Source organism: Mustelus asterias, chromosome 26 (genome assembly GCF_964213995.1).
Source record: "Mustelus asterias chromosome 26, sMusAst1.hap1.1, whole genome shotgun sequence".
NCBI lineage: Eukaryota > Metazoa > Chordata > Chondrichthyes > Carcharhiniformes > Triakidae > Mustelus > Mustelus asterias.
This window is the reverse complement of record NC_135826.1, coordinates 5,634,166-5,654,018: the sequence shown is the minus strand read 5'-3', so window position 1 is coordinate 5,654,018 and position 19,853 is coordinate 5,634,166. Positions and strand designations below refer to the sequence as shown.

Genomic DNA, 19,853 nt, shown 5'->3' with positions numbered 1-19,853 from the left:
CCTGTTTAACCTTTGCTCGTAAGACAAGCCCTCCATACCAGGGATCATCCAAAAAAATCTTCTCTGAACTGCCTCCAATTAAATATCTTTCGTTAAATAAGGGGACCAAATCTGCTCAGTAGCAATTAGCAATCTCATTCTGGGGAACAAAAAACACAGGTTGGCTGGTGTGGATCACTGGGCACTCCTTTGAGGTTGGAGCTGATGTGTGCCATTAAATGCTTCACCGTTTATTATTAGACTTGAGTAGGATTAGAAAGAGAATTGGGAGGTGGCTGAAGGCACTGAGGGAGTTATTGGAGGAGGGAATGGCGATCAAAGTTGGAGGAGAGCATTCTAGAGTGTGATGCAAGATGCTTGAATCTTCTGGAACTGATAGTGGGATGTGGGATTCAAAGTGTGAAAGTTCAAGGATGTATTGGATAAAGATAGGGATGATAATTAGGAGACCTCATGTGGATTTTCATAGAATCATAGAAACCCGACAGTGCAGAAACAGGCCATTTGGCCCATCGAGTCTGCACTGAGCTGCCCTGAAACTCATTTTGGGATGAGTTGGAATTTGGGGAGGGTGGAAATCGGGGAAATTGGCAAGGAGGTGCTGAAAAAAGTCTGGTTTGGAGATGACGAAGTGGTGAGGAAGATTTTAAGCAGTCAGGATAAAGATGGGCAAGGCTTTGGAGGAAAAATAGGCTGTGTGGATGGGATGTAGCAGTTGAATCCCAGTACCATTGGGTTTAGTTTGAACATGGAAGGAGATGAGATCACAGTGGCATGCTAGTTAGCACTGCATCTCAGCGCCACGGACCCGGGTTCAATTCCGGCATCAGGTGACTGTGTGGAGTTTGCACATTCTCCCCGTGTCTGCATGGGTTTCCTCTAGATGCTCCGATTTCCTCCCACATTCCTCCTCCAATTAGGTTTATTGGCCATGCTAAATTGCTCCTTCATGTCAGGGGCATTAGCAGGGTAAATATGTGGGATTACAGAGATAGGGCCTGTGTAGGATTGTTGTTGGTGCAGGCCCGATGGACTGCACTGTAGGAATTCTATGAAAGCATTAAGCTCCTGAAGTTGTTTGATTTTGATCTACCCTTTGTTGAGCCGCATAAATTTCTGGATCGTCTTGATATTGGACAGATAAATGAACAGAAAGGTTATGGAATCAAGGGTGACCGTTGAGAGGTAAAGTGTGAACGATGCTGTGCAGAAGCATCACACTGGGGAAGAATTAGAGAGGCTAAGGATGGAAACTTGGGATATGTTGGAGACTACTTTGTCTGGGAAAGGATAGAGGGAGCTTTACTTTGTCTCTGTCCCATTCTGTTAGAGATTTGTCTGTTATGTTTTCTACATTTCAGCAGTGACAACACTTAACATATATTCACTGGTTGGGACATCGAGGTTGTGAAAGGCGCTATGTAAATGCATGGTATTTGTTTTATTCCATTTTAATGGTGCCAAAGTTTTGTTTTGGTCTTCTGAATTATTTTAAGGTAGAAGTTTTTATTTTGTGTGCTGATATTAATAGAGTATCAAGTGAGAATGGAACTCAGAACGTTGATAATGCAGTTATTGTTCAGAGGGCGGTAAGTGTTTTCTGCCGAACTGAATTTCTCTCCTTGCTTCCTACAGCACCTCACTGCAACGATTTACTTAAGTCTCTTGAATCTTATTCCATGATTATGTGGAAAAGTATTAAGCCATTTTTTGTGGGGAAGATTCTGTACACTCCGGATACTCCAGCGACATTGAAGATAATGAAAGAGGTACTTTGACTTTATGGATGGAAATTGCTTAACTGAGGTCTGTATGTAATTGGTGTGGCCAGTATCCATAAAGTACAGAATCAGATCGGGGTAGGGTTGCCCATGAGGAGTTGGTTAATGTTGACCATGATGACTTCCATCAATTTGAAGATTCTTTGCTTGACCAGAGTGTTTTTGTACGCTAACTAACTGATTAAAAATTATTAATGGGCAATGAATTTACTAAATTTCAGTGACATGCAGCACAGTGGTTAGCACTGCTGCCTCCAGGTTCGATTCCCGGCTTGGGTCACTGTCTGTGTGGAGTTTGCACGTTCTCCCCGTGTCTGCGTGGGTTTCTTCCAAGTGCTCCGGTTTCATCCCACAGTCCAAAGATGTGCAGGTTAGGTGGATTGGCCATGCTAAATTGCCCCTTAGTGTCAGCGGGGCTAGCTAGGGTAAATGCATGGGGTTATGGGGATAGGGCCTGGGTGGGATTGTGGTCAGTGCAGACTTGATGGGCCAAATGACGGCTTCCTGCACTGCAGAATGCTATGCTGGAATAGGATCAATTAAACAAGTCTTAACAACGCCTTTTCATCATACAAAAAAATTAGACCTGTGCAGTCCACGAGCAGCTATTATTAACAACCAAACACGTTTTGACTGACTTAATTGTTGTTTTCACTGCTCCATGAACTCATGCCAAGTCAGCTAAAGTCAGAGCAACCGGTTATCATTTAATTCCACTTCTGTTCCTGGATCTGAGGAAATCTGGTCCACAACATGTCAGTGCAGATGACCAGACCATGTCAATAGGAATTGAAAAAGTGGCTTGAATGTGTTGGAATTGCTAATAGCTTAATCTTTGCTTCTCGCTTGTCAGGTCAACAGAACATTTGAGGATCTCAGTTTGTTGCAGGAGGTCCAAGGAGCATGGAATGAAGCTGGACCCCAGATCCAGAAGTTTATGGAAAGTAGCCAGGAAATCCATCTCTTCCGGGTAAGTGCTCTGCTTCTCCTCACTTTCATGCACTTTATTAATTTACTTCAGTTGGCAATCATGCTTGTGGATCAGAGAGTGTGGGTTGAAGCATCACTAGAAAACCTGAATCCATGATACTCAAGGCTGGAAAAGACAGAATGCTTTGTTAATTTCAATAATGGTGAAGGAATGAGTCTGAAGCTCGTTGTTGACCTGAAGCTCGTTGTTGACCTGAAGCTTGTTATTCTCGGATCAGCTCAGCTCAGCACTTCCCCACCCCCACTGTTCCCCTTGTGTCCATTTATACTCTTTCTGGAGGTTGAACCAATAATCGTCACTTGTCTTTAACAATGTAATTGCCCAATAATGTAATTGCTGATATATTGGCATGTTTCACTGGACAAGATTTTAAAACCTAGGTCCCCATCTACAGCTTCAACTGGACATCAAAGGTTTTATGGCACTATTTGAAGAGAGAGATATTTACCCCCAAGTCAAATGACATGAAACCACTTAAAGGGAGTTAATAGTGAGCATTTTCTGTTGCAGCGTAACTGCTGCATTTCCCATATAATGGTCACCTTTCAAACAAATTGCAGGATCAGGTATGATATAAAAGCAAATCGTTAATAATTATAAGAAGGATGTATGGCCTGCACGGGTTTCAGTATAGACAGAGGGTGGGATTTTCCCACTCAACCCGCCGCCGCATGTTTCACGGAGGTGGCACCCCCATTGGCCAGCAGTGAGATCTTCTGGTTCCGCTGTCATCAACGGGGTTTCCTGTTGAATGCGCCCCTCGCTGCCAGGAGATCCGCAGCAGGAGTGCACTGTCGGCAGGACTGGAAGATCCCGTCAGTGTGAACGGTCAGAAATTTCCAACCAGCCAGAGCTGAGGTAATGTATCAATGGGCCAACAAAGCTAAGGCCTATAGCAGGCTAACATCCAAACTCTACTGAGGTCCTTTTTAAAAGGGGGCAGAGTTAACTATAGCTCAGGATCTCTACTGATTGCAGACTCGATCTCCTGAGGCTCAGGCTCCTGACAACTCTTCATGCCCAAGTGTTGAAGAATGTGAGCTGGAAAGGTTGTTTTTAAAGAGTCCATTTTGTGTCTGATTCCATTTTGTAGCAAAAATTCAGAAATCTGCTGAAACATACAGTAACTGGAGACTGTTGAGAAGCAGTTGCTCTCTGGAGGAGATGATGGTGGTAATTGGACTAGTAATCCAGAGGTCCAACCCACTCTTCTGGGAACGTAGGTACAAATCCCACAATGGGAGTGGTAGAATTTCAATTCAACTAATAAAATGTGGAATGTAAAGTTAGTCTCAATAATGATGACCATGAAACTATCATTGTAAAATCCCATCTGGTTGACTAATGTCCTGTAGGGAAGGAGACCTGCCTTCCTTACCTCGTGTGGTCTATATGCAACTCCACAGCCACAGCAATGTGGAGCATAGCTGTTAACTGCCCTCCTGAAATGGCCTTAGTTCAAGGGCAATTAGGGAAGGACAACAAATGCTGGCCTTGCCAGCAATGCCCACATCCCAGCAAAGAATAACTTTAATAAATTAGTTCCCAAAGGCACCTTGTGAATTTGACATCATGTAAGATCGTTTTCTCATTCTTGTTATAGTTGTGATCTTCTGGAAGATAAATCTATTTGTTTAATAATTCTACATTAGCTTTTTTGGTGAATGTGAAGAGATGGGCAGCTATGTTAGCCTTGAAACCCACCATGTAGCTTTCAACCCTCACACCACACCCCTTATCCCCACAGAGTCAGCATATCTGTGAAATAATTAACTAATGGCAGTCGATGTAAAATAAGGATCATGATGATCATGGGAGAGGTCTGATTGAATTGCCTATACAGAATCATAGAATCCCTACAGTGTAGAGGAGGCCATTTGGCCCATTGAGTCTGAACCAACAACAATCCCACCCCGGCCCTATCCCCGTAACACCACCTGCTCATCCCCCTGACATGAAGGGGCAATTTACCATGGCCAATCCACCCAACCAGCACATCTTTAGAGTGTGGGAGGAAACTGGAGCACCCGGAGAATGTGGAAACTCCACACAGTCACCCACGGCCGGAATTGAACCAGGGTCCCTGGCACTGTGGGGCAACAGTGCTAACCACTGTGCCACCGTGCCGCCCAAATCTAAGGAGTAAACGTGAGACGCCTTAAAACTAAATTTGGAACACCAGGACTAATCACTATTGCTGGATTCAGCAACTTTAGCATGTGACTATACTTAACATGAGGGTGGGATTAACACAACCCCCCCCCCCCCCCCCCCCCCCCCCCCAAATCCCCATGTAAAGGTCAGTGGCGAGTGCGCCTCCGCTTGATCAGCTCGCCCCACAGCTACTTAATAGCAGTGGGCCTTCCGATCCCTTCCAGGAGGAAGCTTTGACTCCAAGAGTTGCCCCCATCATCCTGCTCCCAGTGGGCTATAAAATTCCAGCAATGAAGTTCTCTTACAACCTTCACATCTTGTGTCATCTGTGAGTAACCATTCCTTGAATAAGCATCAGCATCTTAAACTCTCATTTCTGACACATGATGAACGAAGGGAGACTGCACCTAATTCAATGCTGTGTTGTTAAATATACCTGCCATGAAAACGTACTATGTTGTTTTTGCCAGGAAATGCTGAAGAACCCTGCTATCGCCAGTGTTCTTGATCTGCAGCTCAACTCTACCTCCTGGAGTGCAGCAAGCATTGCCAACTTCCTGTCGAGCCAAGCCCAGGAGGGTGAGAATTCTGTTTACACCTGGAAACAAGCTTATGGAGAAGTCGATCAAATGGTCAACTCTTTGTCCCGTGTCGTTGAGGTATGTTTCTGTGTAAAATAGTTAAACTTCCCAGTTTGGGAAGAGATTCCCAACTTGATCAAAGCTCCAAATGGATGGCACTCTTTTAAATCCGCACATCTTGGAAGCCATGGTACTTCAATAAATTGAAAAAGATTTGAAAATTTTAAAAGAAGATTTGGACTGTGCTTACTTTCTATCTGTTTGCCCCCAAGCCTGCTAGTTTTAGTTATAACACATTATACTTTTATGATCAGTAGTTTAAGGGAATTTCCATATTGCATGTACTTTTATATTTCTGTTAGATGGATTCAGGAAAAACTCTATTATTACTTAGCAGTGGAGTTTTGCCAGACTGATTCCTGGGATGGCAGGACTGATGTATGAGGAGACATAGGAGTCGGTTAGGATTACATTCAATGGAATTCAGAAGAATGAGTGGGGAGGGGTGGTCTAACTGGACTAGACAGGGTAAATGCAGGAAGGATGTTCTTGATAGTGGGGATAGAACCAAGGGCCACAGTCTGAGAATACCGGGTCGACTATTTAGGACTGAGATAAAAAGCAATTTCTTCACTCAGAGGGTGGTGAGCCTATGGAAATTGCTACCACAGAAAGAAGTTGAGGCCAAAACATTGTATGTTTCCAAGAAGGAATTAGATATAGCTCTTGGGACGAAGGGAATCAAAGAATGTGGGGGGGAAAGTGGGATTAGGCTATTGAGTTGGATGATCAGCCATGGTCATAATCATAGAATACCTACAGTGTAGAAGGAGGCCATTCAGCCCATCAAGCCTGCACCAACAACAATCCTGTCCTATTCCCATAACCCCATGTATTTACCCTGCTAATTCCCTGACACTGAAGGGCAATTTAACATGGTCAGTCAACCTAATCCATACATCTTTGGACTGTGGAAGGAAACCGGAGCACCCGGAGAAAACCCACACTGACATAGGGAGAACGTGTAAATTCTATACAGTCATCCGAGGCCGGAATTGAACTGCTGTGAGGCAGCAGTGCTAACCACTGTGCCAACGTAATGAATGATCAAGCAGGCTCGAAGGGCTGAATGGCCTACTCCTCCTATTTCCTATGTGTCTATGTTAGCTGAGCTAGTTCGTATTAAAAGGCATACACTGGAATGACATCCTGGAGGCACTTTCATATTGAGCAAATGCTTCCACAAGCCCAAATCAAAGGATGTTCCTGAGGTGGGTGGTTGGGGCCTGACTCTGATGTTTAGCAGTGAGAATGTCAGCTGACTGTTCCAACATTACAAAACCTATGAATCTATTCTGAGTGTCACTCAGACCTGCACGTAACCCTCGCGAATTGAATGTTCAGCTTATTGGGAAAATTATTCTCAGGATATGGATCTGAAAGCTATTGAATTTAAGTTGCGGGACATTCTAAAGGGACGCAACATTTCATTAGCAATTCCGTCCCTTGGGTGAAATGTCAGAACCGACCACAAGTGGGGTGATTTAGGAAAAAGTCACGAAGTAGCGTCAAGCTTTTCATGTTCTAATTGAAGTTAAATCATTTATGTTTTCTAATAACCCTCAGTAAATTTAAATGTTACCATAAAGTCAATTAGATTGAATATTATTTTGATGTCATTTTCATACTGTGCCTATGATCGCGACTCCTTGATGTGAAGCAGCTGGGAGCAGCACTTATCCCACGATGAAATGCACTTGGATTGCGAGTGATCCTTGCAGGTTTCGGGTATCTCTATCATGGGACAATGCTCCATGAGGTGATTTTTACTATGGGGTAGGGGGTGAGGGGGGAGGTTTGGGAAGGTGCTGCGATGGTGTATTCCATCCCCCCCCCCATCCCAACTCAGTAGAAATTCGACCTTGAGAATGTAGACTTCAGCAAAGGCTTCCCTGCAGTGGCAATACACTCATGGTGGATGGGGGGGAAGGTGGGACCTCTGCTCCTTGAGGGCAGTAAGTCATGCTTTTGAGCTGCCGCCAATCTGATTGACGGATTGGCAGCTGAGGGGTCCCAGCAGTGCCAGATTGGCCACTGCCGTAACTGCGAGGGAGGGATCCTGGGAAGAATGTCCAGGCGCGCTGGACTGGAGAAGGCATTTGGGGTTGTTGGTCAGGACAGGATCAGGGACACAAGCGAGGTGTGGGAGGGGTATGGGATGGATTGGGTTCCAAAGGCCAAAGGTCACCATCTTTGGGCTGGCTGCCCCTGATGGGCACTGTGGGCACCCAAAGGGAGGCACACCCCCTTCCTTTAACCCGACATGGGAAAGAAGTGGGCTGATCACTTTCTTCTGCCTTCTGCCATGCCACCATTTATGGCCATAAAGCCAAAAAGAGGCCTTTAATAAATAGGCAAGTTGCAGGCCTCGGGGCAGTTGAGTTGGCTGATGCCTTACCTGCAGGTCATAGTGTGGGGGGGGAGTTGGTTAGTTCAGTTGGCTGGATGGCTCGTTCATGATGCAGAAAGATGACAACAGCGAGGGTTCAATTCCTCTACTGGCTGAGGTTATTCATGAAGGCCCCGCTTTCTCAACCTTGCCCCTCCCTTGAGGTGTGGTGATCCTCTGGTTAAGTCAACACCAGAGCAGCCTATGGTCATACAGGATTAGAAATCATAGAAATCATAGAAACCCTACAGTACAGAAAGAGGCCATTCGGCCCATCGAGTCTGCACCGACCACAATCCCACCCACGCCCTACCCCCATATCCCTATATATTTACCCACTAATCCCTCTAACCTACACATCTCAGGACACTAAGGGCAATTTTTAGCATGGCCAATCAACTTAACCCGCACATCTTTGGACTGTGGGAGGAAACCGGAGCACCCGGAGGAAACCCACGCAGACACGAGGAGAATGTGCAAACTCCACACAGACAGTGACCCAAGCCGGGAATCGAACCCGGGTCCCTGGAGCTGTGAAGCAGCAGTGCTAACCACTGTGCTACCGTGCCGCCCATTTATAAGCTTCATTTATCATTAATTTACCTCGAAACCTCTTTGCCACATGTAAAAGGATAAGTACAAATCTACTTAGGATTATAACGAATTTACCCTTTTAATATGGGGGATCGCTCAGAGATGGCTGGGAAGGCAGTGTCCCCACTCCATTTGATTTAATGTGTGGTCCCTGCCTTCAAATACCACACTCGGGGTGAAGTTAGTCTACGTCCAATAGAATGAAACAGACTGCTCGCAAGCAGTGGGCTTTTTTTTCACTGAACAAGTTTGCATTTTCCATTGACTCTGAAATTCAATATCTTGGCAATATTTCTCGAACAAGTAAAAACAACAGAGACGAGGAAATAAGTCTCTGAAAAGAATTTGAACAATCGTCCTGTGGAAAGGAGATCCAACGTAGTGAAAAGTTGGCTGCCGCTTCACTACAAACCAGACTGTGAACCAATTTCACCCCAAATAGTTAACTTTCAACTTATTTAAATAACAACGTAGCTTTGGCAGTCATTCCGATGTTGCAACGTGTGTGTGTTGTTTACTGGGTGAAGCATGAGGAAACTCATTTGACACAACGAGCTCCCCGTTTGGACTCCAGGCTTTGGGCTAAATTGAGTGGATGTACAATGTGAAGATGCCTGGTTACCAACTGTAAACTCTGGGCATTTGTCCACTAATGGGAGTTATGACTCTCTGAAGTCAGCTAATTGCCAAATTGCTGAGTATTTTTAAGTTTGTTTGTACTGCGTGTTTGAAGAAGTGCATGATTTTGGTGTGTGAGGATTTGAGACGCCCACTGATGTGGAATTACTGACTCCAACACCAGGCTGGTGCTTCCTGTCGATCTTTTAGGCATGATCTGCATAAAACCAGTGTTCCCAAGGAACTCTGTCTCTGTAACTAATTCCTTTTCCTATTGAACTGTAACTATTTTCTCCTCCCATTTTCTTCTTTTTCCCCTTTCAAAGACCTGGGTTGATTAGAGGTTATGGAGCTGGATTTCAAGGCAAGTCCCAGGTACAGTGGCACAGTGGTTAGCACTGCTGCCTCACAACAGCAGGGACCCGGGTTCAATTCCGGCCTCGGGTGACTGCCTGTGCGGAGTCTGCACATTCCCCCTGTATCTGCATGGGTTTCCTCGGGGTCCTCCGGTTTCCTCCCACAGTCCAAAGCTATGCAGGTTAGTTGGATTGGCCATGATAAATTGCCCCTTGGTGTCAGGGAGGACTAGCTAGTAAATACATGGGGTTATGGGGATAGGGTCTGGGTGGGATTGTGGTCGGTGCAGATTCGATGGGGCAAATAGCCTCCTTCTGCACTGCAGGATTCTATGGTTCTATCAGCAGGGCCTGGCAGGCAGATCCCAGTGGGAGGGGGTGGGGGCCAGGTTTCAGAGGCTAGGGTGAGTGAGGGTTAAAGATGTATGTGGGGGTGACAAGGGTGCCTCTGATGGGCACACGGTCCCCAGTGGAGGCTCACATCCACCCTACCCCCTTTGCCCAACGCCCTGCACAACCAAAGGTGATGGCTACCCACCTGTCCTGGGCTATCCAAAGATGTGCAAGTTAGGTTGATTGGCCAGGTTAAAAATTGCCCCTTAGAGTCCAGAGATGTGTAGGTTAGAGGGATTAGCAGGTAAAATATGTGGGGGAGGGCCTGGGTGGGATTGTGGTCGGTGCAGACTCGATGGGCCGAATGGCCTCCTTCTGCACTGTAGGGTTTCTATGATTCTATCCACCCCCATGGGTAAAATAGTGGTGGAAGTGGAATGTGGCACTTAAATGGTAATTCATTTAGAGCCACTTCAGAGCGTCAATGGTCGGGAGGATGGGCGGGCTGCCTGATGCCACCCCCACCCACCAGAAGTGGGTGGGAAAGCCACAGGAAAGCTCCCACCCCTTCAAACTCCAATGTAGGGACTATAAAATCCAGCCCCGTGCCATGAACCGTGATTGTTGAGAACAAAGGTCAGGAACACGTTATTGGGCAGCACCAAAGTCAAAGACTTGGAGAGAATAAAAGATCAATCAGGAAGTAATGATTTGGTGACACCATGCTTAAATGTTCTGGATCAAAAAAAATCGAGGAAACCAAAGAAGGTTCGGATTTCCCATAACTGTCCTGAGGAAGAGTGAGTTGTGTGGGAGACAATGATGTTTCTTCATCACATCACTGAGGGGATGCGAGAAGGAGAGAGGCTATCTGAAGAACAAGCTTGGGAGGAATGAGAGAAGAAAGGTTCAGAGGAACTCTGACCACTGACAATATCGAGTGATTTGCGAAGTCCCAATGGAGAAAGGCAGAAGATGAAGTATCTAAATAAATCTCTCAAATTATTTTGTTTACACAGACACCCAGTGATCACCTTATTTTTAGAATGTGTTCTTAAGTCAGCTGTGTCCTGTTTATGTTCTCGGCGCTCAATGGAGTGCCTCCATTCCTGCCTCGGGCCCAGAGGTACACAATAGAGACCTCAGCACATACACAGGTGCTGTCTGTGTGAGCAAGTCCCTGACAGAAGCTTGGAATCTCTGGTCTAAACTGTGGTGCCCCTGGCTTTGTTGCAACATGAAACCTGCACCAGAGGTTTGAGCCCTGGGACTTGTGTTACACACGGTAATTTTAAAGGTAGGCTTGTGTGACCCAGTGTCATTGCTGCCATCGATTTGTTTAGGTAGTAAGCGAGACATTCTATAAACTATGTCACTGTTTTTGATGCTATGATATAGTCAGTGCTCCTTTGAAGTTTCCTCATTTCTCCAAAGCTCCAAATACCTCGTCCTAAATAATCTTCTTCATTCTCCTTGATCCTTTTTCCCTGCATTGAAATCAAGACTGGTCTCATAGAATCAGAGAATCCCTTTAGTGTAGGAGGAGGCCATTCGGCCCATCAGGTGTGCACTGACCACAATCCCACCCAGACCCTTATCCTGTAACCCCACATATTTACCATGCTAAACCCCTGACACTAGGGTCAATTTATCATGGCCAATCAACCTAACCTGCACATCTTTGGACTGTGGGAGGAAACCCACGCAGACAATGGGAAAATGTACAAACTCCATACACACAGTCACCCGAGGCTGGAATTGAACCCGGGTCCCTGGTGTTGTGAGGCAGCAGTGCTAACCACACTGTAACTCATGTTTTACCAGTATTACCTTTCGTTTGATAAAGGGTATATACATTTGAGATATTAATTTGTCTATTTTCAGACGCTGACTGACCTGAGTATTTCCACCATTTTATGTTTGATTCCCAGCATCTACAGGCTTTTTTATATCTGCTTCCGACTCCAATCTACAACGCTTTAAAATGGAAACGTATGATACCATTAGATTTTGATTTCCTTCATTTTCTCTCCAACTCTTTTTAACATCCTACACTAAGTCCTTGATTCTTTCCCTGGGTTTTCCATGAGTATATAGGGGAGAAGAAAAGGCGAGGGTGCAGAATAAAGTGTTACACCCATAGCTAGGGTGTAGAGAAAGATCAACTTAATATAAGATAGGTCTGTTCAAACATCTGATGGCTGCAGGGAAGAAGCTGTTCTTGAGTTGGTTGGTACGTGACCTCAGACTTTTGTATCTTTTCCCTGACGGAAGAAGGTGGGATTTGATTTATTATTGTCACATGTATTAGTATGCAGTGAAAAGTGTTGTTTCTTGCACGCTATACAGACAAAGCATACTGTACATAGAGAAGGAAAGGAGAGAGTGCAGAAGATAGTGTTACACTCATAGCTAGAGAGTATGTCCGGGATGCATGGGATCCTTAATTATGCTGCTGGCTTTTCAGAGGCATGTTGTTCCAAGTTTATGAATGTCCAAATATGAATGTTGTTCCAAGTTTTTAAAAATGATATTAAAATCCTAGTTTCTCTGTTTTTGACAGTGCATATCTCTGAATAAAATAGAAGCCGTTCCAACAGAAGAGAAGTTAGTGGTCCGGGCATTGCAGCTTCTGGAGGAGAGACAGTTCTGGGCTGGCGTTGTGTTTTTGGTTGAGGAATCATTGGGCAGCGAGTCGCACAACCTTCAGAGTCACATCAAGTACAAGATCAGGATGGACGTTGACGATGTGACACGGACCAATAATATCAAGGACAGGTCTGGCTGAGTCTTATTCAAATTGAGTTCCTTGGCAACCTAGGCTGGGAATTTCCTCGGAGTTGCTGCTGCTCTGTCCATGTGACTTTGCCAGCAACCTCATTCTGTTGCATCAAGAGGTTTTGCTGCAATTAACGTGGTGTTTTGGTGCTGGAGTGTAATCGATGCCTGGGAGATTCCCAGCCATGTTGTTTTAATATCTTCTAGGCCTTTCCAGAAATTGCCCTTGAGCGATCAAATATTCAGGCCTGCTATCAAATTCCAGTTATTAACTGTGTTATCCAAATGTATAAAACCACTTTCCATTAACTTCAGTTATGACGTTATTTCCCCAACGGCTGTTTATTCCTTTTTTCTTAAAGGAAGGGAAGTTATAGCATTAGACTGTGTCTGCGAGAATAATATGCACTGATTCTTTACTTGATCCAAAAGGTTATCTTAGCAGCTTCTGAAAATTAGACCATTTGAATCTCTTATTTCTCAGCCATCACCATGACTTGAAGTGACAGAGTGGGGCCAACATGTAACCCTTCTTTGTTCCGTTCACTTTAACGGGGAGCTACTGCTTTTTTTCAGGCCGCCAAGAGTTGTCTAATTCTGGGGCAAAAATTAATACAAGCTGAGCACTCTACAGCAGTGGTGGGTGACCTGCAGCCCGGAGACCACTTGGGTTCGGAGTGTGGCCCATAAGACATTTCGTTGACTGTTGCCCTCACACAGGGGCGTCACAGTGGTTAGCACTGCTGCCTCACAGCACCAGGGATCCGGGTTCAATTCCGGCCTCGGGTCACTGTCTGAATGTTTGCACGTTCTCCCCGTGTCTGTGTGGGTTTCCTCCGGGTGCTCCGTTTTCCTCCCACATTCCAAAGATGTGCGAGTTAGGTTAATTGGCCATGATAAATTGACCCTAGTGTCAGGGGGATTAGCAGGGTAAATATGTCGGGTTACTTGATGGGCTGAACGGCCTTATTCTATACTGTTGGGATTCTATGATTCACAGGGTTGCCACATTTCACTGAGTTCCAGACGCATGGTTTTTTTTCCTACCGGTATGACTGAAGTGATACGCTCATAAAGCAAGGGCAAGTGAGGTGCATGCTGGTTAAACACAACTTTGACTGAGGGAGTCGGGCGTGCTCTCTGCGTCCAAAGTGTAAATTGTTTTTACCATTTGAAATTGATTGTTCTATTAATAAATAAATGATTAAACATAAAGTATTCAGTGTTTATTAAATGTATTCAATTTTATTCATTGGGTCATAGTTAGTGAACAGGCCTGATTTCTGACTTGCGGCCCACTGAGAGGAAGGAGGACCACTTCATGCAGCCCACTTACTAGCTCAGGTTGCCCATCACTGCTCTACACTGTATCTGTTCAATTCCTTGCTGTCTGATCAGTTGTTTCTGCATTGCGAGTGTGTGTGTAGGTTTTGCGAGTGCAAGTGCAGCTTATGAAGCAGAGAAATATTTTTTTGCTTGGTGCTTTGCATTTTCTCTGCCACAGAGGCCAGGGAGCTAGGACTGGGAAAGGTGATGCACAAGAGTGTGATAAAAGCATGACCGCTGGAAGTAACCTTTTGTAATCTGGAAGTCTGTGCAGACATAAGATTTTTAATATGCTATAGGTATGGATGGATTATATGATAACCCATGATTTTAAATGTAGACCCAAAAATAGTCATCAAGCCCCCTGAGGTGGGCCTGTCACATGTGCCTGATAAATTATAAAAAAATTGCAGCATTAACCTTCAAATATCAGAAATATTTTTCTAATGTTTGGAGTTACACTGCTGCATAAGCTGAGGAGCAGAGAAACCCAAAATTGCATTGCCATTGGCAGGATGAGGACATCTCCTCTGGGAGTCCCTTGGGATCAACAACTATTTCCATCCACTTCAATCCAGTGGGTTCGAGATGGTGAATGACTCCAGTGCAGGATCTGCAGACTTTGCCACGGGCAGGGCAGCTGGTGCTCGAAGGGTCAGGAAGATGAGGTATTTGGAGGTTTGTGTGTTCCCTCCAATCCCTCAAACTTCACACCCGTGCTCCAAAGTCTCTCGGTTTTCCAAATAAAGCTGTTTCATTTCAGTCGATCACCAGCCACTCCCATGAGATGTTTGATCTCTTCGGGGGTGTATTGAGGACACACTGGAAGGTGTTTCTACCACCCTCCTGGGAGTCTCCTGCTCCCACAGAGTTCCAAGTGGAACAATTACTTCAGGAGTATGGTGTCAAACACATGAGTGACATATCCCACCCAGCCCAGGCAGGAAGATATAATTAACAGCTTGACTCCTTTTTTCAGTATAAAAGCAAATTGTGGATGCTGAAATCGGAAACCAAAAGAAAACCTGCTGGAAATTCTCCGCAGGTCTGGCAGCATCTGTAAGGAGAGAAAAGAGCTGACGTTTCGAGTCCAGATGACCCTTTGTCAAAACTAGATAGAGCTTTGACAAAGGGTCATTTGGACTCGAAACGTCAACTCCTTTCTCTCCTTACAGATGCTGCCAGACCTGCTGAGAATTTCCAGCATTTTCTCTTCTGGCTCCTTTTTTCAGTGTTTGATATCTGGAATACTGAGGTCATGTTCCTCGGATAAAGGTCCTTTTGCTGTGTTACCCCTCAGGCTTTGGGACCCAGGACCCGCAGCGTATCCATCTGTCAACCTGCGTTATATCTGGGGAGGATTTGTTTACCTTCAGGATTTGGTGGAGCAGGCCATTGTTCGAGTACAGACTGGTGAACGCAAGAAGACTGGGATTTATTTACAACAGATGCCATATCCATGCTACGTAGATGATCCGTGAGTGTCGGAACAGATCTAAAATAGAGATGATTTATAATTCTAAGTGGAAAGGCAGTGGTTTAGAGACCTGGATGAATGTTCTGGAGACATGGGGCTAAATATTTAAGCTCTGATGGAGGTGGGCAGGTGTATTAATTCCTGCCAGTGGTTGGCCTGCCAGTTTCCCAGCACTATTTCACTCTAGGGCCAATTTCCCAGAGGTGGGATGGGGGCACAGCAGAGCTACCTGCCCACAAATGGTGGCTAACAAATAACCTTGTTAAAGCCCTATTGAGGTCTGCTGTCAGAGGCAAGCTGGAATCTTCCAGTTGGCCTCTAGATAGTTAGTCAAGAAACCGTGTAGCTGCTTGAAGGTGGCCTTGTGGAGGCATGCCAGGGTGACGGTGTGCCAGGCTGGCTTAGAAACACTCCCTGTTGGCCTGGCTGCAGCCACAGGCTTCCCCGTGGCGAGGACTCTTCTTCCATAATGGGGGCCCAGCCGCGAAGGGCATTTTCTGCTGATGTTGGAGAGAGTATGCCTCCATCTTGAAGCTTTTGCTCTCATTTACATAGAAAAGCAGTCAGCTTGCTGCAGCCTCATCTGTTGTGGTGGGATACGCAACCAATGTTGCAGACTGCCCTGTCTCACCGGCACGAGAGTCTAATGGGAGGTGGCAGCACAGTGTTTTACGATCAGGAGGGACTGGCCTGGGGAGTTTTCAACATTTAACTCTGATTCCATGACCTTTCACAGGATCAGATCAAACGAGGGCCAATGAACCACCAGCTGATATTTTCCCCCAACCCAACACTGGTTCAGGAAATTTATTTTCAGTTTATTTCATCTGTTCCAAAATAATATCTGTGCTTTTGGCTGTCCATCATCATTTCTCCATCCACAACAGAAGCGTTAGCTTTTACCTGTGCCCACCTCATCTTTACCCATGCCCACCCAGTGGGGCACTGAGTGTGTGCTGATCTCAGCCAATTAGGTGTTTGGCATACTAAAATCAACTTGCATGTCTCTGTGCCAGCGAGGGAGGGGGGAAACCATTCATGAGTCCATTCCTATCCGTTTAACTCCTGGTACGGATGTGATGCCAGCAGTCCAGGCTCCAACATGAAAAATGGTTATTTGATGGAAGCAAATGCTGGGATCGAACACATATGGAACCTGTGTCTCAGCAAGTGTTAGTGCCTGAGGTGGGAAGTTTTGGAGGCAAACAGTTGGAAAAGTTGGTTGTCAGTTTTGATTTGCTGGGAGCTTTCCCTTTATTTTTTCCTTTAAGAAGGGATAAGCAACATATTGAGTTGAATCATTGAAGGTGGCAGAACAGATAGAGAGAGCAGTTAATAAAGCATGGGGTATTCTGGGCTTTAGTAACAAGAGCAAAGAGGCTAGGCTGAACTTGTACAAGACACTAGGACCTCAGCTGGAATATCGAGGACAGTTCTGGGCACCACATTATAGGAAAGATGTGAACACATTAGAGAGTGCAAAAGAGGTTTGCAAGAATGTTCCAGGATGCAAATCTTCAGTTATGAGGATAGATTGGAGAGAAGGCTGAGAGGAGATTTGATAGAGATGTTCAAAATCATGAGAGGAATGGACAGAATAGATGGGGAGAAACTGTTCCCCCTTGTAAAAGGATCATAAACAAGATGGTACAGATTTAAAGTTCTTTGTAAAAGAAGCAAATGTGATGTGAGAAAAAGCTTTTCACACAATGGTTCAGGTCTGGAAATGTAGTAGAGACGAGTTCAATCGAAGCATTCAAGAGGACATTGATGATTATTTGAATAGAAACAAGGTGCAGGAGTGCAGGGGAATGGCACTAAATCATGATACTCATGCAGAGAGCCGGCGCAGACACAATGGGCCAAATGGCTCCCTTCTGCGCCATAACAATCCTGTGATTCTGAAACAACTTGGGGAGTTTCAGAAAGCTCAACACTAAATGTTAGCAACTAATGCAGACCCATAATGAAGAGAGACAATGGAGTGTTCAGATAGAAAGCCAATGCTCTGGAATATAAACCACAGGAAGAAATGTTCAAACTGTAAAGTGCTTTGGTCACAGACAGAGTACCACTTCTAGTTTGTTTCTCAATGACCAGAACTGGATATTAAGCACTGGAGGCAGTTCAGAGAAGAACCAAGAGGCTGATCTTAATTGAGAAGCAATGGGGAGTCATGGACTTTTTAGCCTGAGAAGGTGATCTTGTAAAGGCATAAGATCGATAGTTAAGGGGATGGATAAGCTGAGGATGATCTTGGGTTTAAGCCAATAAAATGGTAAATATCAGGAATTCTTTGCCAATACTCCCACCCTTCCCCCATGTCATCTTGCATTTGAAATATTTCCAATAAGTTGGTAGAGGCAAAAATCCCAGAAGCATCTAAAAAACATTGGATGCTGCAGTGGGATTCTCTTGCACTGGTGAACTCAAATGGCCTCTCAAAAATCTCTAGAGATATTTGGTGTTTAGACTTCAGCTTTGGAAATCAGTGTCAGTGTGATTTGATTATAATTAATTTTACATCTGATGCTATGCCAAATAAATTAATGAACTCCAATCATTATATGAGTTAATAAATTTGAACCAAATATTTTAAAATGTACCTCAGTTATTTGTGCCAGGGATGTAATACTTTCAAGATAACCTGCTCATAGGTGTCTGTTTAACGTTGCTGTCACAACGGGTTCTCACCAGGTATCTCCAGTGTTCTCCCTATGTTAGCATATGATTTCTGGCCATTTTGACTCTTTCATGAGATGAGAGTATCGTCGATGAGGCCAGACTTTGTTGCCCAACCCTAATTGCTCTTGAACTGAGTGTCTTGCTAGGATATTACAGAGGGCAGTGAAGATTCAGCCATGTTGCTCTGGGTCTGGAGTCACATGTAGGCCCGACTGGCAAAAGGAAGCAAATCTGCCGTCCTAAAGGACATTAGCGAACCAGCTGAGTTTTCACAATAATCCATGGTAGTTGTCATGGTCACCATTACTGCGACTCGGAGCAGGATTTTCCAACCCTTCCCACCGGCAGGATCTTCAGTCCCGCTGAAGACGACCCCCCTGGTAGCAGGGCAGGTGAGCCACGCAAACCGCTGTGGGTATCAGTGGGACTGGAAGATCCCACCAGTGGCCAATGGGGAGCTGCTTCCACTGCTTTGTTAACTGAATTTAAACTCTTATCAGTTGCTGAGGTGGGATTTGAACCCATGTTCCCAGGGAATTAATCTGGGCTCCTGGATTAATAATCTCCAGTGACATTACCACAGTCGCTCCCAAACTTGATACCTCATCCAATTGGCCATTCTTCAAGTGAGTTTAGACAGTGTTGACAGCCCATTTAAATTCATGGCACTGCTTGACCTTCTCTGCACCTGCCATCTGTGCGTTGGATCCCAGTCAAGAACTGGAACACGGGCTAACTGTCATTCCTTGCACTCCCTTTCTGCCAAACCAATCTAGGGCAATGAAACCAATTACAATGTCCAAACTATCGCCTGGCTGAGGTTAGCTAATTCCGCAGAGACCTGGAATTTACCTTCTGCCTTTTTTAGTCAGCTGCTGTTTCCGGGATTCTGAGTGTAAACCTACTGATCCATCAGACAGTACTGTAGTTATTAAGTATTTGATTTATTATTCTCACACGTATTGGGATACAGTCACAGACAAAGCATAAAGTACATAGGGGAGAAAGAAAGGATGGAGTGCAGAATATAGTGTTGCAGTTACAGGTAGAGTGAAGTGAAGTGAAAGGTCAGCTTAATGTATGATAGGAACATGACGGCATTATGACAGCAGGGAAGAAGTTGTTCTTGAGTCGGTTGGTATGTGTTTTTCTTTTTCCCTGTGGAAGAGAGTATGTCTGGGGTGTGTGATGCCCTTGATTATACTGGCTGCTTTTCCGAGGCAGTGGGAAGTGTAGACAGTCAATGGATGGGAGGCTGGTTTACGTGATGGACTGGGCTACGTTCACAACCCTTTGTAGTTACTTGCAGTCTTGGTCAGAGCAGGAGCCATACCAAATAATATCCTCTTCTCAAAATCAACCATCTATTCCAAAATATTGAGCTGATTTTTAATTTTCCAAATGAATGATTGTTGTGATGAATTTTGGTTTTATCTCCAATCAGCTTCTTGCGAGTTTTGAACCGTTCGTTGCCCCTCTTCATGATCCTGTCCTGGATTTACTCAGTAGCGATGATAATCAAAGGGGTGGTTCACGAGAAGGAGGCTCGGCTGAAGGAGACGATGAAGATGATGGGATTGACTAACGGAATGTTGTGGCTCAGCTGGTTCATCAGCAGCTTCATCCCTTTCCTCCTCAGTTCCGCCTTTCTGACTTTAATCCTGAAGGTAAACGTCCTGTAATGGCTGAAGACGGGTGTAATTATCGAAAAAGATGTTGGATGCTTTGCA

The 19,853-nt window shown here is 45.0% G+C and overlaps 2 protein-coding genes across 2 annotated transcripts in view; both read left to right on the top strand.

Annotated features, from left to right (window-relative positions):
• LOC144479440 (tight junction protein ZO-3-like) overlaps positions 1–3,362 on the top strand; it is a 335,349-nt gene extending 331,987 nt beyond the window's left edge. Inside the window, exon 22 of the transcript XR_013495530.1 lies at positions 3,353–3,362. The gene's annotated coding sequence lies outside the window, so the exon portion shown is untranslated. The remainder of the gene's footprint in view (positions 1–3,352) is intronic.
• Positions 1–19,853, top strand: part of LOC144479438 (phospholipid-transporting ATPase ABCA1-like) — a 174,324-nt gene that overhangs the window by 60,950 nt on the left and 93,521 nt on the right. Inside the window, exons 10-15 of the mRNA XM_078198097.1 lie at positions 1,636–1,769; positions 2,635–2,751; positions 5,397–5,585; positions 12,421–12,635; positions 15,262–15,438; positions 19,568–19,790. Coding sequence (XP_078054223.1) covers positions 1,636–1,769; positions 2,635–2,751; positions 5,397–5,585; positions 12,421–12,635; positions 15,262–15,438; positions 19,568–19,790 — 1,055 coding nt within the window. The remainder of the gene's footprint in view (positions 1–1,635; positions 1,770–2,634; positions 2,752–5,396; positions 5,586–12,420; positions 12,636–15,261; positions 15,439–19,567; positions 19,791–19,853) is intronic.